The 26,050-nt window shown below is 46.9% G+C and overlaps 1 protein-coding gene across 7 annotated transcripts in view; it reads right to left on the bottom strand.

The window, feature by feature from the left end:
* The window catches only part of Rftn2 (raftlin family member 2), a 68,912-nt gene that overhangs the window by 31,703 nt on the left and 11,159 nt on the right, over nt 1-26,050 (bottom strand). For 2 of the 7 annotated variants that reach the window (XM_013068124.3, XM_087200422.1), the window contains exons 1-2: nt 24,638-25,118; nt 2,100-2,283 (exon numbers count right to left, since the gene is read on the bottom strand). In XM_013068124.3, coding sequence (XP_012923578.1) covers nt 2,100-2,283; nt 24,638-24,776 — 323 coding nt within the window. In that variant the 5' untranslated portion in view covers nt 24,777-25,118. Of the gene's footprint in view, nt 1-2,099; nt 2,284-24,637; nt 25,121-26,050 lie in introns of those variants that run through there. The other 5 variants (XM_021249734.2, XM_021249733.2, XM_004871693.3 and 2 more) reach the window with 4 other exon arrangements.

Genomic DNA, 26,050 nt, shown 5'->3' with positions numbered 1-26,050 from the left:
TAGACGTGAGGACCAGTGGAACAGATTAGAAGGTACAAAAACAACTCCAGACACACTCAGCCATCTCATCTTTGACAAAGGAGCCAAACACCCTCACTGGAGGAAAGATAGCTTCTTTAATAAATGGTGCTGGAGAAATTGGGTTTCAACTTGCCAAAGACTAAAACTAGACCTATATCTCTCACCATGCACTAAACTAAAATAGAAATGGATTAAAGTCTAAATATTAAAATAGAAACGCTGAACTGGCTGGAACAGAGGTTAGGTAGACCTCTTGAAGACATTGGTGTAGGAAAAGATTTTATGAACAAAACCTCAGTTGCCTGTGAACTAGCACAAACAGTCAACAAGTGGGATCTCTTCTTATTAAAAAGCTTCTTCACAGCAAGAGAAACCACCAGCAGTGTGAAGACACAATCCACAATGTGGGAAAAAATCTTCACCTGCTATTCCTCAGACAAAAGCCTACTATCTAGAATCTATAAAGAATTTAAAAAGATCAGAACTCCCAAATTTAAAGACCCAATCCAAAAATGGGCATCTGAAATGAACAGATATTTCTCAGACAAAGAAGTAGAAATAGCAAATAAACATATAAAAGAATGTTCAAAATCACTGGTCATTTGAGAGATGCAAATGAAAGCCATGCTGAGATTCCACCTGACCCCAGAAAGAGTGGCTGCTATCAAGAAATCAACCAATAACAAATGCTGGCAGGGCTGTGGGGAAAGAGGAACCCTGCTCCACTGTTGGTGGGAGTGTAGACTGGTGCAACCACTGTGGAAATCAGTACGGAGATACCTCAAAGAACTAGGACTGGAAGTCCCATTTGACCAGCTATTCCCCTGCTGAGTATCTTCCCCAAAGAATTAAAAAAATCATACCACAGTGATATATGTGCACCCATGTTCATAGCAGCACAGTTTGTAATAGCTAAAACTTGGAAACAGCCCAAGTGCCCATCAACTGGAGACTGGATAAAGAAAATGTGGTGTTGTTTTTTTTTTTAATAAAATGGAGTACTACTCAGCCATAAAGAATGAGAAACTAGAGACATTTATAGCTAAATGGATGCACACTGAGGCCATACGCTTAAGTAAAATAAATAGGACACACGTGTAAATACCAAATAGTTTCTCTAGTGTGAGAACTGAAAGTGTAAATAAGGACTAAAAGGTATAAGAGATAATGTGAAATAGAAAGAAAAGGGGCAAAGGGGAAGGGGAAGTGGGAGGGGTAGGGCAAAGGAAAGAAAGGAATGGAATTAATATGAGAAAATGAAAAAAAGGAAACAAAGTCTTTGTAAATTGGGAGGGATGGAGGGGTTGAAGGGAGGGCAGGGGAAGGGGGAAAAATAAGAACCAAGAGAGATAATGTAAAGGTGCAGATCTCCAATGATGAATGTCATTATATTGTATACCTAAAATGTACCAATAAAATAATAGTTTTTAAAAAAGTGGTTGTAGGATTGTTTAGAAAAGCAGCTGTCAATTTTTAAAAAGTCATATAAAACAGAGTTGGCCATAGTTGCACATGCAGTGATCTCAGCTCTTTGGGAGGCTGAGGCAGGAGGGTTGAAAGTTCCAGGCCAACCTGGGCAGCTCAGTGAGACTTTGCCTCGAATCAAAGAGGGCTGTGCGTGTAGCCCAGTGTAGAGGACTTGCTGAGCGCGTTGGTGGCTGGAGGCTGACTGCTACCAAAATGACAATGTGGGGTTTGCTCCCCGGTATGGGGTGGGGTGGTCTGGTCGTGTTTTAGGGAGAAGAGGCCGGTGGTCTGTCCAGCCTGTGACCCGGTCTGGCTTCTGGTAGAAGTCTGAGGGGTGCAGCATCTGGTGCTCAGCAGTCCCAGGCTCCTGGGGACCCCTGCCTGCCGGGCTATGCCCGGCCTGCAGGTCCCTGCTGCTCCACCATCCCCACCACACCCGCAGGTGTGCAAGGCGCTGTGTCCTCAGGTTCCCAGGACAGGCATGGGTCTCCTGGCTGCCGTCCTGCTGCAGGCCGGCTGGAACCCGCACCTGGCCTCGCCCTCCGGCTGTGAGAGGCTTCTCCCCTGGACAGCCCAGCCCCAGCCGCCCCAGCTGGCCCCGCACTGCTCACCTGGCTTTGGGCCGCAGCAGCACCGCTCGGTACAGGTGACTCGCAGGCAGGGGTACTCGCGGGCCTGCGGGGTGCAGGATGGGGTGCAGGGCCCCCACCACGTAGCCCTGGAGGTAATAGTCCTCCACTTTGGCTGCTATGTCCACGATCGAGTTTATCCTGATCACCTCCGGGTTTGACGGGGCTGAGAGAGCAAAAGCGAAGAGAGATCTGCACGTTATTTCCACGCATGTGTGATGACTGCGGGCGAGATCCCTGAGTGTGATCTCACACGCGCACACTAGCACGTGTGTGTCATCTTTTCTTTTGGTGGGGGATTGAAGCCAGGGCCAGGTACATACATGCTAGGCACGCACTGTACCTGAGCTACGTCCCCAACCCTTTTTATTGTATTATTTTGAGAAAAAGTCTTACTAAGTGGCCCAGGATGCCCTCAAACTTGTGATCCTTCTGCCTCAGCCTCCTGGTAGCTGGATTATACACAAAAGCAAGACTGAACTCAGGAACTGGTAGGTATGTGATATTACTTGTCTTAAAGCAGAAAAACAACACTTAAACATGTGTTTTTTCCAAGGAAGGCAGTTTTATTTTTTAGGCTTCTGAGTGCCTATATTTCTTCTACTAAACCATGCCAAAGACACATAAAAGAAATAACAATTTGAAGAGCCAATTGTTTTTTTGACCCCAAACAAGATGAGATGCATAATTTCTTAAAAATAAAATTGATACAAATCTACAAAGTAAAACTGGGAGAAATGTCCTTTGTTAAACAGGAATTATCAACTGCTCCACCTGCACAGCTCTACCTAGCCCTGCAGGACGGCTAAGGGAATGGCAGTCTTGGTGGTGGTGCTGCCTTTGTATATATTATTTTCTACTTTCTGTTTCTATTAATTTGAACACTTTAGACACCTCATCCAAGCCCAACTGTGTAATATTGGTCATTTGCACCTGGGCTGTTTTGCTTAAGCACCACATCCTCAAGGTTCCCCGGTGGTGCAGCATGTGGCAGGATTTCCTTCCTTTTCAGGACTGAGTAATACTCCACGACAGGCATGGGCTGCGTTTTTTCATCCATTCATCCATCCACAGACCCCTGGGCTGCTTCTGCCTCTTAGCCACTGTGAGTAACACTGCTGTGAACATCAGTGAGCGAATACTGCTTTGAGGTCCTGCTCGGAAGTGGGACATAGGGTATTCTGGTTAGAATTCTTTGAGGAACTTCCATTGTGCACAAGTGCTCCAGTTTCTCCACATTCTCCCCAACCCTGGCGATTTTGTTTTTTCGACAGCAGCTGTCTGTGGGGTGCAAGGTGACACCTGACTGCTTCTGGTCTGCATTTCCCTAGCGATTAGTGATACTGACCACTTTTCCACATGGGTGTTGGTTGTTTGTATGTTATTTTTGGAGAAAGGTTGATTCAGGCCCCTCCCACATATCAATGAGGCTGCTTGTCGTTGAGAATAGGAGTTCTTTCTGCATTCAGAACATCGTTTCTCTGTCAGACAGGTGAGTTGGAGTCATCCCCTGCCCTCCCCAGTTTGGCTCCCCTCTGCTGCTGCACAGAAGTTTCTGAGGTGGATGAGGCTCTCTTGGGACCACACCAGTGGGGCATCTCCAAGTCCAATGTCATGAAGCTGTTCCTCTGTTTTATTCTGAGATATAATTTTAGGTCTCAGTTCTAAGTCAAAGATTTTTTAACTTTTGGCTTTAAGCTTGGAGAAGATCAAGGTGTAACTTTCTTTTTTAAGAAACGTTAAACTTTGAATTATTATTTATTTGTATATGTTTGCAGTACAAATTGATATACAGATTTAATCCAATCCCAATCAAAATACCAACAGCATTCTTTCAGAACTGAAGAAGACAATCCTAAAATTCATAGGAATCAGAAGAGACTCAGGATAGCAAAAGCAACCCTGGTTAACAGCACAGCAGAAGGCATCACAATCCTGAATTTGAAGTTATATTACAAAGCTGCAGTGATAATGACAGCATGGTACTGACACAAAAACAGATTATGAGGATCAGTGGAACAACACAGAAGATGCAGAAACAACTGCAGGCACATGCAGCTACCGGATCTTTGACATGTGGACCACAGACGCCCGCTGGAGGACAGGCAGTTTATCACATGGTGCTGGGAAAACTAGCTGCTCACACGCAGAAGGCTAAGCCTAGATCCCTACCTCTCACCGAGTCCTAAACTGAGGTCAAAATGAGTCAAAGACCCAAATGTGAAAACAGAAGCCCTTAATCTGCGGGAAGAGAAAACTCGCGCCTTTCTTTACTCCCCCACATCTAGTCCACCCAACACTGCGACTCCCCTTCGACACCAGGTTCACTCCCAGCAGTGCCAAAGCTCTGCGCTGTGGGCACGGGTGGCGAAGCCAATCTGTGGGTGATGAAAGGGCCTGCAGGAGTCTAAGGAATGTCTTCATTTCATACTTGAGTTTCTTCTGTAATGCAAGAGAGGTGTAAGGAGACTTCTATGTTTGACATTTCCTAAAAGAACCTTTTGCATAGGAAAGGAAATTCTAAGGGAGGGGAAAATGTTCATAGTGTACTTGGTGCAGCCCTCTCTCAGCGGCACATAAAGTAATGATGTGTTTCTCAGTCAGGGCCTCTTAGAATCAATGGAAGATGACAAAGTAGACAGCAAAGAAGCTGCTGAGTCTGCACCAGCTAGGAGAATAAGGATCCAAGAGCCCTTGGTTTGGTTCTAAAGATTAAAATCTGACAAGGATGAATCCCATATTTTTTTCCTTGAGTTCAAAGTGCAGCATGAGAGACTGATTTAATTCACATTCTCTGAGGCGCTCTGCACACTGTCAGCAGGTCCCAGTGACCCTGGGCCGTCTGAAGGAATCGGCCTCTCTCAGGTGCCCGTACTCGGCCTGGGGACAGCACCCCCTCTGTGATTGCGACAGTCGAGCACTGACAAGGACAGTGGGGCCTGCTCAGGACCCCTCTGCCTGACCGCAGGAAGCCGGCTCAGGAATCGGGTTGGATGCTGGCCCAGAGCTGCCTGGGCAGCACCGGGGAACCGGGCAGTGGCTTGGATCCCACAGGGGCCACATTGCAGATGGACAGGAGCAAGCGGGGGTCAAAGGAGACGCTCAGGATGGGGCCTCTGAGGCCCTGACGGTGTCCTCTGGTTGAGGACACGTGTGCTATTTTATTTATTTTCAGAGCTGGGGACTGCACGGAGGAGGCTTCAGTGGGGCACGGACCCAGCGATGGGTAAGTCGGCACACGGGGACAGCCACCAGGCCACAGGCGGCCACGCCAATGGGGCTCCAACAGCTCGTATAAAAGAACACCGGTGTGGCGCCAAGTGTGGTGATGCCTATGGTCCCAGCACCCGGAGGCTGAGGATGAGGATTGCCACCAATTCAAGACCAGCCTGAACTACACAGCGAGACCTTGTCTCGAAACAAACAAACAAACACAACAACAGAATATCTGTGTGATAAAGAAAAATGGCAAAAAAATAAAGAGATGTTTATTCTTCTTAACTAGAAGGCAGACTGTCAGCAACCTCAAAAATCTACTACTCAAATAACCCATCACCGGAAGGAAGGAAGAAAGTGAATCGCACAGCGCGGTAAAGGTCCCGCTTTCGTCACTGTTCGGGCGTCCTGGGCGTCAGTGCTCAGGTCACTGCGAGTCCGCAGTGCATGGTTTCACGGTTGCCACGGGAGTCAGTGCACGGACTACGCATCTGCATTCTATTAAAAGTAGAAACTAAGAAGAGAAATAAAAGGCTGTTCTTTCAGAAGAAGTAAGCAAGTCCTCCCTTCTGGGGGCCGTGACTCTTGATAAGCGTTCGGCCCCAGCGTGGCGATTGTCGATGGCCACGGCCGTGGTGGGAGCTTTAACAGCCCTTGCCGAGGCCCGGCTGAGGGAGCAACAGCCAGCAGGCACGGGGTGCCTGAACGCTCGCCCGGAGCCTCCACCCTGTGTGCCTCGGTCTCCTCATAGGGAGACTGAGGTGAGAGCGGGAGGGCTTTGGGGTGACTCGGTGAACCTGCATCTGTTCCCAGGAGGAGCCAGGCTGGCGGCTCCTCCTCCCTGTGGAGAGAGGAGCAGCTCGTTCCCTGCTTCTGAGGGTAAAGCACTGGCTGCCACGTCCTCCCGTGCCTGCGCTGTCCAGCGGCAGTGATTTGGGGCAAGTCGAGGCGCCCCGTCTCCAAAACAGGACAAATCCCAGCATTCACCGCACAGATGTGCCTGGGGCCTGACCCAGAGAAAGTGGGCGCCGGTGACATGCGCGTCCCTTGGTGTGTGGCCCTGGAAAAGTTTAAAGTGAAGTTGCACTGAGAGGTAAGTCCCTGTTGGTTTGAAAGGTCTCCATGGACCCAGGCTCGGAGGCACACACTGTCACCCAGCACTCGGGAGGCTGAGGCAGGAGGACTGTGACTTTGAAACCCTGTCTGAAAGAAAAACAAAAACCAAAAACAGAACAAAACAAAAATCTCCAGAAAAAGATGGTGGGTTTGGATCTATTACAAAAGCAAGCCAACCCGAGCACTCTAAGGAAAGGACCTCGGCCCACACTTTCCGTCACAGGCCCCTGACTGAGAGGCCAGGCTGACACCACAAAGACGGGAGCTCCTCACTGGAGTCCTGGGACCCCTCAGAGCCTGTCCTGAGAGTGCAGGGCCCAGCCCTGGCCTGCAGGCAGCAATTCTTAGATCCCCCTGATATGGATTAAATATGCAGTCACCCCAAAGACCCCCGCATGGAGGCAGGGCCCCCAGTGCAGCAGGGTTCAGAGGGGCCTGGACCACCAGGCACCGACCCCATCACCTCTGACTCAACAGGAGGTGGCCCAGGTGAGGAGGGAGGTCCCTGGCGCCTTTCTGAAGGGTCCCACCCCTTCCCTTTCTGTCTCTGTGCCTCCTGCCTGCCGTGAGCCGAGTTGGTTTCCTATGACAGGGCCTTCCGCTGTGATGTTTCTGCCTCACCACGGGCCGAGAAGCTATGGAGTTGGCCGACCATGGACCAAACCTCTGAAACCACGAGCCACAACAAATCTTTCCTCCTCAAAGATATAGAGTATTTGTCACGGTGACAGAAAGCTGACAAATACACCCACAATCTAGATTCTTCTGTAGCAGTTCCTAGTTTATAAAAAATGATAATGAATTCAACTATTTTAACACTGTCCACTCTGAGCAGGCCCTGTCTGAAGGCTGATGCAGCCATTGTGACTTCACCTTGGGTCACCTGAGGGATGACTGGGTCAAACCTGCCCAGGTCTAGGCTGGCCACCTAAGCCACTTCTTTTGGCGTCAGCTGCCCTGGACACAGGCAACTGAATCTGACTCTTCCTTACCAGAGGGCTGGGGCAGAGGCTCGGTGATTATTAAGTTGTCCTCGTTGAACTGCCATCCCTATAACAAAACCACTTTCTACATAGTGCCAGATCTGACTTCTAAGAGTTTGTTTTGTTAAACAAATTTCTATCTATGTTCATACTTTTTTCTTCTATTATCTTTATCCAGTTTTAGGATTAGCACAATGTGAATTCCTAAAATGAGGGGAGAAGTGTTCCTTTTTTCTGCTTTAATTGTTTGATATAATTTATCAGTTAAAATGTTTATGAGCCTGCTGTTGTCATATAGGTAGGTTTTCAAGCTAGGAATATACTTTCTTTAATAGGTACTATTCAAATTTTATATTTCCTCCAGAGTTAGTTTCATTAATTTGTCTTCCAAGGTACTTCTTAGAAGTTGTCAAATTTATTTCAAAACAGATTTTTGTAATATGCTTTCTATTATCCTTTTAAATTCTGTAAAATCTGTGGTAATGTCTCCTAGATCTTAATATTGTAATTTAAAAAATGTATACCTGATATTGTGTAACAGGAAGAAAAGGTCTAAAAGAGCAGGGGAATTGGGAGGGGTAGGGGAAGGGAAAAAAGGGAAAGGAAAAAATATGAGAAAAGGAAAAAAATGGAAACAAGGTCTTTGCAAATAGGGAAGGGTGGAGGGGGAGGGCAAGGGAAGGGGAAAAAAAATAAGAACCGAGAGACTCAGGTAATGGTACAAGATCCCAATGATGAATGTAAATGTATTGTATATCTAAAATGTACCAATAAAGTTAATGGGAAAAAAAAAAAAGTTGTCCTCGTTGAGACTTGTGTGACAAAAGGTACTGGGCCTTGCTGGAAACAAGCCATTGCATTCAAGAAGGGCGAGCCTGGCCAGCAGAAGAGGGGCCAAGAACCTCCCTTCCTGTAACCCCCAGGCCTCAGTAATGTCTGAAGCAGTGTGGCATTGAGGCCTGAGGGGGTCAGGAGCCTGGAGGTGTAAAGGGAGGAGCTGTGTTCGAGTGAACCACCCCTGCGAGCGAGATGCGCCCCTGTCCCAGGCTGGCCTGGCCTGGCGTCCTCACCTCGGCCAGCACCAGGCCCGCTTCCCTAGAGCATGGGAAATTAGGGGGCGTGGAGGTTTGGGCTGGAATCCAAACAGCTGCGGCCCGCGCCCCTCAGGATCTCTGTTCTTTGAGAGGGGAACAAACGCTGGTGTTCACAGCATTGATGGGTGTAGCTGGTTACTCTTACAGTAATGCTACAGGGTTGTAGCAGCCTTAGTGTATCTTTCAGGGCTATTGTTGGGAACCCGGGAGAGAGTTTTGCAATTGCCTTGACAACTATACAAATGCAAAGCGGGTTTTTATTATTAAAATTTAAACATGTCAAAGGTTAAGGGACAATTTTTCATTCATCTTTATAGTTTCTAAAATAAAATATCCATAGACTTAAAAATTTTTTTAGCCCTGGCTCTCCTTTAATTTAGATTCTTAAAAAATTATTTTGAATTTTTATTAGGACACGTTTGCAGTACATAATGATTACATTCATAGCGGGGAGTGGGTGCTTGTGCATAACACATCTTAATTCTTTTTTACTTCCCCTTCCACTCCCCTCTCTCCCTCTCACATTTTATTTATTATGCATGTTTGTAATACAGAATAGCGATGTTTGTTTTGGGGGATTGCACATGCATATAACAATCTCGATCATTTTCAGTCCCTTTACCCTCCTGTCCTTTCCCCACCCCCTTACATCTCCAAAAGTCTAACTTCTAGTTCTTTATTATCTCTCCCATTATTCTATTCTATTCTAGATTTCTCACATAAGAGAAAACATGCAATATTTAATGTTCGAGTCTGCCTTGTTTTGCTTAGCATGATGGTCTTGAGGTCCTTCCATTTTCCTGCAAATGACACGGTTTCATTCTTCTTTACAGTGGGATAATATTCCCCTCTGTATATATACCCCACATTTCCTATTTCCGTTCATCTGCTGACAGGCATCCAGACCATTTGCAGTGCTTAGCTGTTTTGAGTTGTGCTGCTAAAAACATGGGCAGGAATGTATCACTATAGTACACTGTCTTTCATTCTTTCAGGAACATACTCAAGAGAGATACAGCAGGGTCAAATGGTATTTTTATTTTAGTTTTTTGAGGGAACATCATGCTTGTTTTGATAGCAGTTGTACTAGTTGACACTCCCACCAACAATGTGGGAGGGTTCCTTTCCCCTGTATCCCAGCATTCCTTTTTCTATTGTGTTCTGATGAAGGGGAAGATGGGATCTCAAAATAGTTTTGATTTTCATTTTCCTACTGGCTAAAGAGGCCAAGCTTTTTTTCCATATATTTATTGTTCATTTATATTTCTTTTGACATGTGTCTATTCAGTTCATTTACTCATTTTCTGATTCAGTCATTTGTTCTTTGGGGGATTAATTTTTTGAGTTCTTTATATATTCTAGATATTAGTCATCTATCCGAAGAATAGTTGGTAAAAATTGTCTCCTATTCTGCAGGTTTCTCTTCGCTTTGTTGATTGTTTCCTCTGTTGTAAGACACTTTTTAATTTGATGTAATCTTATTCATTGATTCTTGAAATTATTTCCTATGCTTTTGGAGATCTATTTGGGAAATCTTTGCCTGTATCTACTGCTTCAAGTGTTTCCCCTGGTGCCTCAGCAGTTCCAAAGATTCTGTTTTTCCATCCAGGCCTTTGGCCCCTTTGGATTTTAGTGTAGGGGGACAGGTAGGGGTCCAGCTTCGATCTGCGAGTGGATGCCCAGTTTCCCAGCACATTTGCTAAAGAGGCTCTTTCCTCTGACATACAGTTTTGGCTCCTTTGTCAAAATCAGATGGCCACTAGGGTATGGGTTTGTTCTTTTATTTCATGTTCTGTTCCGTTGGTCCACATGTCTGTTTTTGTGCCCCTGCCATGTTACTGTAGCTCTGTGGTGTAACTGGAACCCAGTGTTGTGATGCCTCCAGCTCTGTTCAGCACTGCTCTAGTTATTCTGGGTCTCTTCTGACTCCATATGAAGGATAGGATTTTTTCTAGTTCTGTGGAGAATGTTTATATTTTAATAAGGATTGTGTTAATAGAAATTACATCACTTTTGATAATATTGCCATTTTCACGATATTAGTACTTCTGGTCAAAGACAAGGGTTATTAATTTTGTTTAGCTTTTCAAAGAAAAACTCTTTGATTCATTGATCCTTTGTATTTTTTTGTTTCAATTTTATTAATTTCCACTCTGATCTTTATTGTGTCTTTCTTTCTACAAATTTTGGGATTGATTGTTCATGTTTTTCTAGGACTTTGAGATCATCAAGTTATTTATTTGGGATTGCTCTGTTTTTCTGATATAGGCACTCGGTTCATGGTCTGAAATACCACAGACTTGGTTTATGGTCTGAAATACAGTCTACAGTGATACCTTGGTTCACGAACACTTTTGTTTGCAAACAGTTTGGTTTGTAAACAGGTGACAAATACAACCATGCTCATCTTTATGACACAAACACAAACATGGCCATTTTTTCCAAAATTGTAGAACAAATTAAGTCTGTGAACTGAGGTGCCACTGTATTTTGGAGGAAGTTTCCTGGGCTGCCGAAAAAGAATGTGTATTCTGCTGTTGCTGAATGAAACATCCTACAGATAGCTGTTCACTCCATTTGACCCATATTATACGGTTCAACACTAATGTTTCTTCAGTGGTCTTTTGTCTGGCTGACCTGTCTATTTGTGAAAATGGGGTATTGATTGTACTGGGGCCTACCTGTCCATTTATGTCAAGCAGTATTTGTTTCATGAAATTGGGTGTGCCAATGTTTGGTGCATTTATATTTACAATTGTTATCTCGTCTTGGTGAACTGTTCCTTTCTATATGTTGTGATCTTTTTTGTTCTTTCCAACTAGCTATGGCTGAAGCCAACTTTTCCAGACATAAGTACACCACTCCTGCCTGCTTCTGGGCTCCAGCTGCCTGGAGCATCATTTTCCATCCTTTGCTTTTCAGGCTGTGTGTACCTTTTCAGACGAGCTGTGCCTCTTACAGGGAACCTACGGATGGCCTTGGTTTTTGGTTCAGTTTGCCAGTCTGTGTCTTTACTGGAGTTAAGACTATTTACATTAAATGTTATTATTGGAAGATACGTACTAATTCTGGTCACTTTGTTTTTTCGGTGTTTGATTCATTTTGTTTCAAATTTGTTTAACTGCTATCCCAGTGAGGTGTATTCTCTCCCTCAGCCTCATAGTTGCTGTCTTCATTCTGCCTGGGATTCTCCTTAAGAATCCTCTGCAGTTCTGTGCTTCATGGTCAGAAATTTGTTTAGTACACCCTTACCACGGAAGGGTTTTATTTCTCCTTTGGTTTTGAAGGCTGGTCTTGCAGGATATAGTAATCTAGGTTGACAATGATTTGCTCTCAGGGCTTGAAAAACTTCATCCTGGCCTTTAAGGTTTCTGTTGAGAAATCTGCTGCTTTTCTCGTGGGTTTGCCTTTAGTGATTTGGAATTTCTCTCTAACAGCTTTTAATATTCTCCTGTTGCTCTGCGTTTCTGGCATTCTGACTGTGATGTGTCGTGGGGCTCTTGTCTGGCTGTGTCCATTGAGGTTCTAAGTGCCCCTTACCTGGCTATCATCCCATTCCCCAAATTTTGGAAATTTTTTGCAATAATTTCAGTGAATAGGTTTTTTATGTCATTATCTTGTATTTCAACTCCTTCCTTGAAGCAGATGATTCTTAAATTTGTTCTTTTAAAGTTGTCTAGGATCTCTTGGATAATTTTTACATTGGTTTTTGTTCTGTCTCATCACTACTGACTGAATGTTCTAGTACATTGTCTTCAAGTCCTGATTCTGATACTCTCTTCTGATTCATCTTGGTTACTGCCAAGACTCTCAATTGCGGGCTTTTTCCTTTCTTGTTGTAGTACTGGGGATCAAACTCACAAGCTCTCTGCTCCTGGCCCCCCTTATTTTTAAGTTTTGAGACAGGGACTCATTAAGTTGTCCAAGTGGAACTTGAAGTTGTGATCCTCCTGCCTCAGCCTCCCTGCGTGCTGGGATAACAGGCGTGCACCCTCAAACTTGGCTCAGCTGAGCTTTTAATTTGACTTGCTGAAGTTTTCATTTTCAGAATTTCTTCTTGGTTCTTTTTTCAGAACCTCTGCCTCTTTATTTATTTATTTGGTACCGGGGATTGAACTTGGGACCTTGTGCTTGCAAGGCAGGTGGCGGAACCACTGAGCTAAATCCCCGGCCCTCCACCTCTTTATTAAAGGGATCTTTTCTGTCCTACATTGTCTTCCTTAATTCATTCAGCTGCTTATTCATGTCTTCTTTCAGCTCATCGATCATTTTAATACACAACACTCAGTTGCTTGTCTCTTCTTTAATCTCATTGTTTATTTTATTATTATTTTTAATGGTGCCAAAAGTTTATTTGAAAAGTGAGGGGTGAAGGGGAAAGGGAGAAACTGTCTCTGCTGAGCAAACTTGGACTGAACACGAGAGGAAAGGAGAAAAAGAGCAAAACGGAAAGTGCATCCTGGTCTGGAAGACACAGTGGGCCACCAGGAGGAGTCATGATAGCCCTATTGATCATTTTAATCAGTGGGGTTTTAAAAAAATATATTCTTTGTCTGGAATTTCATCCCCTTGAGTATTTCTGGTGTCAGCTTTCCGGGAGTGTGAATTTTTGGAGGCATCTCATTGCCTTGTTTTCTGTTGACTCTTGTGGTCTTGTGTGGAAAGCTCTGCCTCTGCTGTGCAGACCCCTCGGTGAGTGGCCTTCGCCAAGTAAGGTGCTGTGGGTGTGACTCAGCGTGAAACCATCCAGAGTACTAGGTCCAACCCCTAGCACTGCACCTCAAGGAGAGAGCGACTCTCAGCATTACCAACATCCAAGGAGCCAACGACCATCAACCTACACTAAGTCCCTGACTTGGGAACATGTGAGCTGCGAACTTTCACTGATACGAATGGACCTTGCATTGCATAGAGGTGAGCAAATCCCGGAAGTAGCTCATGCCCACCCTGGACACCGCCACAGCTGTGTGCTGTATGCTCAGGTGCAGCATGATGGTGTCCACGTGGAGCCCAGATGCCCAGAAGCATGAGGGAAACAGGGGAGGCGAAGGTGTGGTGTTTTTATGCTTCACATTATACATTGGCATCAAAGGTGTACAAGGCTCAGTTTGTTACGAACGTTCTCCCAGAATGGAACTTGTTCCTAAGTCTGGGACTTACTATAATGTAAAATGTATTTTAAAAGTTCTCTGCTCTTTCACTAACCCAGGAAGATAAAGGAATAGTAATGATATAGGATACATTAGTTAAAAGAGAAAAAATGAAAACAAGAGAAAAGTAAAGAAAAAGAAAGAAAAAGTAGGTTTGAACCATAACATCTATGTACCAGAAAACAAGGGGGAGGAGGGGGAAATTTGGAAGATTAGGCATGTTAGAGGAATGAAAGAAAGAAGAGTAAGAAGGTGATAGAAATGGAAAGTGAGAGCAGAGAGAGGGAGATGAACTCTCATTAATAAACTAGCCCGAGACAAAGTTAGATGACTAGGTCACAAGTTGGGGGCCCTGTGAACAGGTCGGGACACTGTGGGCAGCGATGGTGAACCTTTCCCAGCCAAGTGCCCAAACTGCAACCCAAACCCCCCATGGATTCATCTTCAAGTGCCAATGCTGCCATTAAACCTCAAGACTGGGATTTTGGTTTAGAAAGAACAACTCATACACTTGGTGTGCGTGTCAACATAGAGGGTTCTGCATACCACAGGTTCACCACCACTGCTATAGCGGAAAAGCAATCACTAGCATGCACACACCATTACACACGCACACACACACACACCCTGAACAAGAGAGGAAGGCAAAGCTAGGTTTTCATGATAGTATTTATAGACAAGAAAAGAAGGAGGAGAGCAGGGAGATTGGAGAGGGTGTGAGGGAAAGGAAAGAAGGATGAGAAGAGGAGGGAGCATACATGGAAGTGAGAGAAGAGGTAGAGATGGATTCTGCCCAATGAACTAACAGAATCACAGAGCTGGTGATGCCGGGTCCGACCCCAGAGGAGCGACGCTGTAAAGTGCATGTGTGGGCACTGACAGAGGCCTTCGGGCTTGGCACACACAGAAGGTAGCAACAACAACGACGGCAACAACAAAAGGAGGTCCCATCTTCCTGCTTCCATGGGTCTTACTGGAGCCATTCTTGGTGTGGGCGCTGAAGAGAGGCAGAGTGGGGCCAGGCTTTGCTTTTCAGCCGGACACCTCTGCCTCTGTTGCAGCAGGAGCAGCAGGGGCTTGTGGAGTGGCTGGTGACAGAGGAGTCCTTGGTGGGTCCCCTCCGGGCCCTCCCAGGGACTTGGGGCTACACATGAGCCTGTCACCTGGTTGGTGTGTGGCCAGGTCTGCAGAGGGTCTGAGCCCCAGCAGCTCGAGGACAAGGCTGGCCAGGGCCTGGCACTGACTTGACCCGGGGCCTTGGAGCAGATGTGGGGCTGGGGTCAGGGTCTGTGTGTGCATCAGGCCCCTCCCACCACAGAACCCTGCTAAGGTGCACTGAGCCCACCATGGCCTCTCTGCCCTCAGGCCTTCCAACTTCCCACCTCTGTCCTGCATCCCAGGACTGCAGCTGGCATCTGCCTCTGCTCCCTGGTTTTAGTTGAACCCTGTTGCCATCACCGTGCCCTTGGGCCCACGCTGTTAGGGTGAGTGTCCACCTCCCCTCACGCATTGGAGTTACGGAAAAGGCGGGGACTTCCTGTGCCTTGGCAGAAGACCAAGTCAGGAAGGCACCCAGCCTTGCCTCCACCCAAGTTTTTCTCCTCACTGCTCCACTGAGGCAGGTGGGAACTCCGTCAGTGTGAAGAAGTTTCACTCTGCTCAGGGAAAAACCCAACCCAAAAAGAGAACTATAGGCCAATCTCCCTAATGAACATAGATGCAAAAATCCTCAACAAGATATTGGCAAACAGAATACGGAGGATCATCAAGATCATACACCCTGACCAAGTCAGATTTATCCCAGGGATGCAAGGATTGTTCAACATTCGTAAATCAATAAATGTAATACACTATATTAACAGAGCCAAGGACAAAAACCGTATGATAGAGCTGGGGATTTAGCTCAGTGGCTTCACTACCTGCTGTACAAGCGCAAGGACCCAAGTTTGATCTCCAGTACCCCAAAAAACCACAAAAAAACAAAAACAAAAAACCCATATGATCATCTCAATAGATTCAGAAAAGGCATTTGACAAAATCCAACACCTGTGCATGATAAAAAACGCTACAGAAAATTGGAATAGAAGGTCTTTATCTCAACCTGATTAAGGCTATCTATGAAAAACCAACAGCCAACATCATAATAAATGGTCAAAAACTGAAAACTTTCATGCTAAAATCAGGAACAAGACAAGGATGCCCACTATCACCACTCATGTTTAATATAGTTTTGGAAACATTAGCCACAGCAATTACAAAAGAGAAAGAAATAAAGATAGGAAAGGAAGAAGTTAAACTGTCATTATTTGCTGATGATATGATTCTTTACATAGAAGACCCCCAAAAAACTGGGTAAAAAGTCTTCTAGACATAATTGACAAATTCAGTAGAGTAGCTGGATATAAGGTCGACACTCAAAAAATAATACCCTTCTTATACACAAATAGCAGTCTCACTGAGAGAGAAATAAGAGAAACAATTCCTTTTACAATAGCATCCAAAAAAATGAAATATCTAGGAATCAATCTAACAAAGGAAGCAAAAGACCTCTACACTGAAAACTACAGTACTCTAAAAAAGGAGATGGAGGAGGATATGAGAAAATGGAAAGACTTCCCTTGTTCTTGGATAGGAAGGACCAATAGAGTGAAAATGGCCATACATCCAAAATCACTGTATAGTTTTAATGCAATGCCGACTGAAATTCCAACAATATACTTCACAGAACTAGAGAAAATAATCCAAAAATTTATTTGGAACCAGAAGAGACCTAGAATAGCAAAAGCAATTCTAGGTAACAGAGACATGGCTGGGGGCATCACAATCCCCAACTTGAAACTATACTACAAAGCTATTGTGATAAAACCAGCATGGTACTGGCAAAGAAACAGACCTGAGGGTCAGTGGAATAGATTAAAAGACACAGAAACAACAACAGACATGCTCAGCTACCTCATCTTTGACAAAGGAGCCAACCACTCTCATTGGAGAAAGATAGCCAATTTAATAAATGGTGTTGGAAAAACTGGATTTCAACCTGCCAAAGATTAAAACTAGACCCATACCTATCACCATGCACTAAACTAAGATTGAAGTGGATTAAAGATCTAAATATTAAGACAGAAACACTAAACTTGCTGGAAGATAAGTTAGGTAGAACTCTTGAAGACATTGGCATAGGAAAAGACTTTATGAACAAAACCTCAGTAGCACAGGAACTAGCACAAAGAATCAACAACTGGGATCTCAACTTATTAAAAAGCTTCTGCACTGCAAGAGAAACCACCAACAGAGCTAAGAGACAACCTACAATGTGGGAAAAATTTTTAGCAGCTGTACCTCAGACAGAGGTCAACTATCGAGAATATATAAAGAATTGAAAAAAATCAGACCCCCCCAAATTCAAAGACCCAATTCAAAAATGGGCATCTGAAATGAACAGACATTTCTCAGACAAAGAAGTAAAAGCAGCAAATATATGTATGAAAAAAATGTTCAACATCACTCACTGGTCATTAGACAGATGCAGATGAAAACAACACTGAGATTCCACCTCTCCCCAGAAAGAGTGGCTGCTATCAAGAAATCAACCAATAACAAATGCTGGTGGGGGTGTGGAGAGAAAGGAACCCTTCTCCATTGTTGGTGGGAGTGCAGACTGGTACAACCACTGTGGAAATCAGTATGGAGATAACTCAAATAACTAGGGCTAGAGGTCCCATTTGACCCAGCTATTCCTCTGCTGGGTATCTTCCCCAAAGAATTCTTTTAAATCATACCACAGTGATATATGTACACCCTTGTTTATAGCAGCACAGTTTGTAATAGCTAAAGCTTGGAAACAGCCTAAGTGCCCATCAACTGGAAACTGGATAAAGATGATGTGGCTTTTTTATAAAATGGAGTACTACTCAGCCATAAAGAAGCAGAAACTAGAGACATTTATAGCTAAATGGATGCATATGGAGGCCATACTCTTATGTGAATAAAAAGGACACACATGTGTAAATACCAAATAGTTTCTCTAGTGTGAGAAACTGAAAGTGTAAATAAGGATTAAAATGATTAAAATGAATAATTGATAATTTGAAATAGTAAAAAAAGGTCCAAAGGGGTAGGGGTGGTGGGAGGGGAAGGGGAAAGGGAAGAAGGAAAAGGGAAAATTATGAGAAGAGAAGAAAAAATGGAAACAAAGTCTATGTAAATAGGGAAGGGTGGAGGGGGTGAAGGGAGCACAGGGAATGGGGAAAAATAAGAACCAAGATACATCATGTACAGGTACAAGCACCCAATGATAAATGTAAACGTACTGTATACTAAAATGTACCAATAAAAGAATTGAAAAAAAAAGAAGTTTCACTCTGCTGATGTAACTGTGAAATAGTCCAAGACATACTTACTTCTTTCCCCCAATTTACCCCTGAAGATGGGTGTGTATTTTTGAAATATTTATGAACAACTTCCCCCAAACCGAAGTGCAACATGCAACACTAGCAAGTAGTTTTTCCACATGTTCAAAAGGAAACAGACGGTCCCCTTCCTATTTATCTAGCAATTCCAGGAGTAGTAAGTTACAGATACCGACCGCATGTTCAGGATGTGCACAGGTCGGGTGGCTCACAACTGATTCTTACCCTCACAGAGACCGGGGAAGGCAGGAATTACCGCGATTCTCCAGGGAGCACACCCAGGAAGGGGGTTGGGCAGTTTGTCCACCTCGCTAGCAAACTGTGAGGTCGAGCTGGGCCAGGATAGAAGGACCTGAGAGCCAGGACACTCTAGTGCCTGCGGGAAAGTAAAACCTCATCGGTTCAGACCATGCTATCTCAGGGTTTGTGCAAATGCCGACACGAGGCAGGCAAAAGCTTTGACTGTGACAAAACGTTAAGCAATTTAATGGATGGGTATTAAAAGGCAGATCTGATTTATTCTGCTCATCAAATGTTTTAAATGACCTAGAAATGTAAACCACCAAATAAATAGCATCTCGAAGTGTTTTTGTTTTAGGGAAAGCTGCTATCATTGTAGTTATCCACGGATACATCTTCCTGCAGAAATATCACCTTGGCTCTAACAGGAAGCTCTGCTGAGCCTCATGGATCCCTGGCCAGGCGACACACCCCGGGCCCATGCGGGTTCCAGCCCAGGCCTCCGCCTGTCTCCCCTTCCTGTGCTCCATGCCCTGCTGCCCTTTCACTCCTGGCCAACATGCTTATCCTTAGTCCTTGGCCCCACTCTTCCTGCTCCTTCCTGTAACCTCTCCCTTGGGGAGGGGATGGAACACACAGAAGGGAGGAGAAAGTGCAAGCAGACAGCACTGCCAGCCCTTGCTGACAGCCACTTGTTCTAAAACCAGGCGGCCAGTGGCACCCCAGCCTCCCCGCTGCACCACCTTGTGGCTCAGCTCGGTTCACAGCCCAGAGTGCACCTGAGCATCCGAGTTCAGTCTGCAGACCCGCGGTGCTGGGTTCAATCCCCAGCACCTCTGCCACAAGCTCCACTGAAGGCTGCATGTGCTGAGTTCAGAGCTTTGCGTAAAGGGATGGTCCGTGGTCTCTGTGTGTACTCTTTTTTAGTTTTGTTACCGGGGATCGAACTCAGGACCTTGGGATTGCGAGGCAGGTGGCAGAACCACTGAGCTAAATTCCCGGCCCATCCATGTGTGCTCTTGTGTGAGTCCCCACTCAACTTTGCTCGTGTGAGGTCCACCTTGTGAGTGTGTAGCCGTGTGGTGCATTTGTGCAGCACACCACCCATGCTGCCTGGGTGCTGTGTGTGGCTGCCCCAGGGTGCTCAGCTGGCCCTCTCTGGAACATGTGTGCTGATTCCTGCCGCTCTTCTGTGAGCTTGCCATGATTTCCTTTCCTATCTTTCTTGCTCTTGGAGCTCTGGGCAGTTCACCCCTTCAGGAGTGCAGATGTGTACACATTTTTTCTGAGCAGATCATCAGCTAAGTCAATGACGCCAAGTGGTTTTCTCCCCTAAATGGATGTAACAATAGACCAGTGCCTGGCGCGGGCAGCCCTTTCCACTGTTGGCATTTTGCATGATGTGCAGTGGCTTCTCGCTGTGGTCTTCGTGTGCACGCTCTTGTTTGATTGTGAGGTGGTGCAGTGTCACATGCTTCCCATCTGGGGTTCCCGGTCCCGCCTGTCCGAGTTCCTCTTCCCTGCTTCAGCTGGCTTCCCTCTCCTGACTGACAGGCTATGTTCTGCAGACTCTGGACACAGCCTCTGCCCTGCCGACACCATCCCCTTTCCGTGCAGCCCACTGTGGTGGCACACTTCCTCTCTGGTCCCTGCCTGCTGCAGGCCGAGCTGCGCTTCTCCAGCTTCCGGAACGGGGGCTGCATTTCCTGGCTCCTGGCCACGGTCCCTCCCTGGGCGCTCCCAGGACACGGGTCCTAGAGGGCAGGGTTGTTTTGTTGTTCTTGGATCCTGGATCTTCACACGGCAAGCCTTCATTCAGAAGCAAACAAATGTCTCTGGAGACAGGGCAGGGGCTCCTGGGGCAGGGAGAGTCCAGACAGGAACTCACATGCAGTGGCATCTGACAACAACATTAAAAAGTGGGTCAACTGTGCACTGTTATTAGAAGTTCCTTCCTCTCTCAGCCCAGAATCCAGTTTCTGTCCCACGATAGTCTGGATTTGAGATTTTTCTCAGGAAAATGTCTCATCGTTCCCAACGCAAGGGGCTCCTTGTCCCTGGCGAGCAGTGGGCTGGGCAGCAGTGTGGCCGGGCTCCATTGTTTTCCCTGACGTCTCTGCACAGCACTTCCCATCGGACAGGCCTTGGCCCTGGAGGGCGCCTGCCCCAGCCTTCTGAGGCTGACACAGACAGGAGGGCTCAGCCAGCCCTCCTTTCCTTCTCTCTTCCGTTTAACCCTCACTCTGACCCTTTATTCATTTCTTCGTGATGTTTAAGTCCATTCTCTGTAGTACTTAGTCTTTATTCTTCTTGAATGTTCTCTAAAATTATCAATGACTTCTTGTGTTTCAAAACCGTCCTCTTCCCATGTTCGCTACAGTACCGTCCTTACTCTGGAGTGTTTTTGTTTCTTCTCTCTCTTTTCTTTTTTTTAACGAGACCAGGTCTCACTACAGCCCATGATGGTCAGACTCACAGTGATCCTCCTGCCTAAGCCTCCCAAGGGCTGGGATCACAGTCGTGCGTCACCAAGCCAGGCAGCTCATCAGATTGCTCTCTATGTGTCTGCGCCCAAACCCTTGCCCTGGACACTGGGTGGGCTCAGCACCGAGCTCTGTGCAGGCCCGCCTTCTCTTGAGGACTTGAGGAACTGGCTCCTGCGCGTGTGCGCCTCAGCCCTTCCGGCCAGGACGCCCAGGCCCTGTGCTGCCGCCTGCAGTGGGACTGCGCCAGCCCTCGACTCCAGCCGGGTGCAGTCACAGCCGCGCGGACCCAGGAGCACCGCGACCTTTCCCTTCGCGCCACCTGGCTCCCTGGCCGCAACCCCACTCACCCTTCTCAGAACTCCGCCCCACTGCCTGCCTTTCGTTCATTCTTCATCTTCACGGACTGAGACTCAGCCCCCAGCCAAGCCTGGGCCTTCCCTGCTCCACTGTCCCCAGCCTCACCCTCTGTCTCCCAGCAGCTTCCGCTCCTACCCTGGCCCCAGGGCTGGGCCGCACCTTCACCCCTCGTCCCTTTCTCCTCATCTAAGCTCTGATTTTTCTTCAAGGTCACTAACATCCAAACTTAGGTTCCCTCCAACCCTACTCAAATCAATATCTCCTTATCCTGCCACTTCTTGCTGCTTATCAGTTCCTGCAGGGTGCATTTGCATTGCAGTCTTTCCCTCACCCAGCACTCACTCAGTCACTCAACAAACCTCCCTGGCACTGCTGTGCTCGAACCCTGTGCGGGACCCAAGGAATCCCTGCCCCAAGGACTCCTGGGGTTGTTCAGTTTGACCACCAGAAAGGGAGGCAGAACATCTCATCCCTCTCTGCATTTCCAGAGCTAATCACTGTACACAGGGTACACTGCCACTAGCAGGGTGGTGAAAGACAGTTTCTTCCTGGAACAGTGGAGCAAGCCAGAAACCAGCAGGTTTTACCAGCATAAATTTATGTGGCTGTACCAGAAACTCAAATCAGAAGCTACCATCTGTCCCTCTGGCGGGTTTGTGTTGCAGAAACTCCTTTCACCCAAAATGTTATAAATGGTCTAAAAACCGCTGAGGTGGTTGACATTCAGATTGCTTTCTGGGATTGTGAAGAAGGTAAACTAATGATTTTGGCTTGTTTGCAAAGTTAATTTAACTTTTCATTGAGTGATTCTGTTATAGCACTCACATTACACCCCTTCTACACACACAGGTACACACTAAGAAATCTCTGGGTAACTTCCAGTTTTCACTACTCAGCCAAAGTCAAAGATGCTAATGACCTGTTAGCTTACTACAGCATGGTGAGAGAGAAATCAGAACAATAATCTGGAAAACATTACCAAAATTGTCCTGAAACCTCCATATCCAGGTTGGTGGACTGGGCATAAAGCTCCAGAAAATCTCAGCCTACTGGCTGGGACTTCAGCCTTCCTTCAAGGAGGAGTGACATCTTCAGGTTCTTCCAGACTCGGTAAAACCCTCATCAGGGCAGTGCAAGCAGCGACTTCTCACACGGCCTTTGTCTAGTTACGGCTGCACAAATACAAATGAATAACTGTGTGGCCAGATAAGAAGAAAGTGTGTGAACCTTGAAGAGAACACCTCAGTAACCGATGATGACTGTCGCCAGAGGAGAAATGCAGGAGCTGCTTTAACCGGTCAGAGTTTCTGGGGAGTCAGGTGTAAAGGAGGACAGAGACACGAGGGTCCCTAGCTGGAGATACACGGCCCTCCCTGGGCACAGGACCACAGCAGGTCCTTCCCAGGTGAAGGCAGAGGGCGGAGGTGACTACGTGAAACATACTGCACTCAGATGAGAGCAGCATCTCACTCTCTGTGAGCGCCGGTACTACCCGGAGCTTGGTGTTACACAACCTGAGATGAACTTGTGAAACTGCAAGGGGAGAGAAAGACGGAATTGAATGGAGAACAAACCACGTGCTCGAGTAACGATGGCACCTGGACACAGGCTGGGATGCATTGTCTGTCCCCTGCCTCTGCCTGGAAATCCAGGAGAGACACACCCGGCTGCCACCAGGTCCGCCTGAGCAGCCTGTGGACACCGGGGCGCAGGTGGGCATGGGGCAAGGGGGAGGCCGGTGAGCTGGACGGGTTTGTGGAGCAGCAGAGGCCAACACAAGTGCAAGAGCAAAGCCCGGAGCAGAAACCCGAAGAGCCGTGGGGAGACCCAGGCACTAAGCTGAAGGGAGCTGGGTGTGCTCTGGCCCGTGTCTGCTGTGTCATGCACATGCTCTCCGTCACCCACGGGCTCGTCGCAGCCCCTCCACACTGGGGTCCCGGCCAAAGGGCCTCAGAAGGAGCTGCAGATCACCCCACCCAAGGCCGAGGCCTGCGCCCTCACTCCTGAGAGCTATGAACACTGTGGGGAAGAAACTCGTCGGAGAAACTTCCCCTTCCAAAGCCTGTGACCCTCAGGGTGGCTCGGCCTAGATTTCAGGGATAGACTCGTTTTCAAAGTTAGTGTTTTCTTTTTTTTTTTTTTCAGTACCAGGGATGGAACTGGGGTCCTTGCGCTTGCTCAGCAGGCTCCAAAACCACTGAACTAAATCCCCGGCCCTCAAGGTTAGTGTTTTCTCAAGTGGTGGGGCTTTTTGAAAAAGTACAGAAAAAATTCTTGACTGTTTGGTTGCTTCTCTTACTATCACTGCTATCCTAACCCATTTTAAACTTTCACAGTTAAAAAGAAAATTAAGAACCCTAACATCGTTTTCCCTTGGTGGCCTGAGATCAAAAGGAGCGTGTAGATGTGTGAAAAGTAGATGTGCGAATCGCGAGGGTGTGCTGGGAGGGAGTTGTGTGCTGGCCAGCTCAATTTTTGACAAAGAAAAATGGGCTGCTGTTGCTTCTTGCACAAAGATGTACTGTTTCCAGAGCGAGGGAAATAAGAAGAGGGAGAAGAGGAGGAGGAGGAGGAAGAGCAGGAGGAGGAGGAGAAGAAGAAATAAGAGAATTTGTGTTCAAGTTGGAAAAGAATTCAGACACCACCCAGCACGATGATTGGTTAGTCTGTCTCAACCAAATGTGTGGCTTATGAGGGTTAAAAATATGTTTGTAATAGATCTTAAAATCCTGGTGTCTGGACATCTCAGCAGCAAGCAAGTTGCCTAAATTTCATTTCTAGTGCACAGCGAATAGAGACGGAACTCTGTTTGAAGGTGCTTCTGTCTGTGCAGCGTCCAGACCCAGGGTCCCAGAGGAAGCAGCCAGGCGTGTTCAGCCGCCCGCCCTGTCCCTCGTCCCTCGCAGGAGCCATCTGGACTTGTTTATGTTGTTCCCAACTTTCTGGGACAGAGTTTCTGTCAGGGACAGAGTTTCTGTCAGGGACGGGCGCGTCGCCCAGCAGCCTGCCTTCCCCTTCTTCTTAAGCCACAGTTTCAGACTTAAATTTAGATTGGTCAGAAATATCAGATGAGTGGCCCAATCACACAATCCCACACAGCTGGCAGCCCGAGTCGCCCCGTGTCTCCCACAGTTTGACACAAGTAGCATCAGCCCTTTTCAAACACAAGCTGTCACCGAGGCCATGGCCATTTGGCCTGGAAACGGAGCATCTTCGCCAACCCTCCCACAACTGTTTGGTTTCCGAACGGAAGAAACAGTCCCAAGCAGTTTTCCTAATTTTGTAAAATGCCTACCAGCCACGGTGCAAGACAAAAACCTCTCCCACTCTGCTGAAGGAACAAAGAGCGCTTGTCCGATGGATTTTACAACGTGGTTACGGAGGACAGTCCGAGAACCCACAGTCTGCGCTGCCAAGGAGCAGCCTCACTTTGGAAACACTGAGCAGATCAAAGAGGAGCCCACGGTACCTTGCAGAGAGAAATCCAGCAGCACGTACTCATAAGCCAAGTCCGTCTTTGTTTCCACTTGCGGTCTCTTGAGGGTGGAAAAGATTTTCCCAGGGCTGCTGTCCTCGGGGTCCCCGAGCTTCCTGAGTCCGCACCCCATGGCAGGGACGCGGGGCTAAGCGGCAGGGGAGGGGACGGGCAGCAGCGGGTCCTCCTGCCCAAGCTGCGAGCGCGAAGTCACAGACTTGGCCGCAGTGGCCTGGCGCCCTGCTAAACCGCAGACCAGAGGAAGAAGGCGCCGGGGTCCAGAGAAAGGAGACGGGGGCTTTTCCTGTCCGTTTTCCTGCCAAGCATCTGTGCCCATGCTGCACCCAGGGCAGCCACCCGGTGCCACGTCGGCCCGTGGCCGCCACCCAGTCCGGGCCTGGGGAGGGCGCGGAGGACGGCCGCCGATCCACAAGTGGAAGCCCGCCCCCGCCCGGCGTCCCCGTCCCTCCTTCTCCCTGTCCCAGACTGCGGGAGGGGGGCGGGGCGACGGAGGGCGAACCCTCGGTGCTGAGCGAGGTGGGCACAAGTCATTTCCAAAAAAGTCAGCTCTGCGGGGGAACAGCAAAGTAAGCAAAACTGCAACAACGACGACAGCAACAACCCTTTGCTCTTCAGGTAGCACTTTGGAAAATTTCTTTCTACACAATTTCTTTTTTTTTTTGCTGGAAAACTTTTTTTAAAAAATACAAATTTAGGGCCGGGGATTTAGCTCAGTGGTTTCGCCGCCTGCTGCGCCAGCTCAAGGACCCGAGTTCGATCCCCGGTACCGACCCCCCCCCCAAATACAAATCTTACACTGATTAAAACCACCAAGTCTGAAGATTACTTGGGTCCCTCACGTATATCGCATTATTAGGTACACTAGCACATGTCTACTTAATAAGCAAGACACCGATGGGGATTTAAAATTATACCTCGCTGACTTGATATTATTTCAAATGGAAGTTTCTCTTTCACTACCCAGTACTTCCTAAAATTACTAGCTCTTAACATACGGATCATAAAACGGCCTTTTCTACTCAGAAATACTAATCAGAGATTACGGCTAAACTACAATTCGAGCAATGTTGAAATTATTTTTGCAATTCCTTCTTCATGTGATGCCAGAGATTGAACCCAGAGCTCTGGCGCTTGGCCTTGACCTTTCTTTCTTAGCTCTGTTAGAGACAGAATATAGCAAGTTATTTGACACTTAAAATTCTTTAATTAATTTAAAATTCTTTTCTAAGAGGAAAAAATATAACATCCAGAAAAAAAGTTTGTTTTATTGCCAAGAGAGACAGCTATATAGATAACTAGTTTCTCCAACACCCTTAGTGTAAAACACAGCTCTTACAACCACAGCTCATGAAGACCTGGGCAGGCATTGAGGTGTCTTTCATCAAA

The sequence above is a fragment of the Heterocephalus glaber genome, unplaced genomic scaffold, assembly GCF_053883595.1.
Source record: "Heterocephalus glaber isolate CG9 unplaced genomic scaffold, H.glaber_assembly_v1.0 deba00001743, whole genome shotgun sequence".
NCBI classification, from domain to species: Eukaryota; Metazoa; Chordata; class Mammalia; order Rodentia; family Bathyergidae; genus Heterocephalus; species Heterocephalus glaber.
Note: the sequence above shows the minus strand (reverse complement) of the source record. Positions and strands in the feature narration are given on the sequence as shown.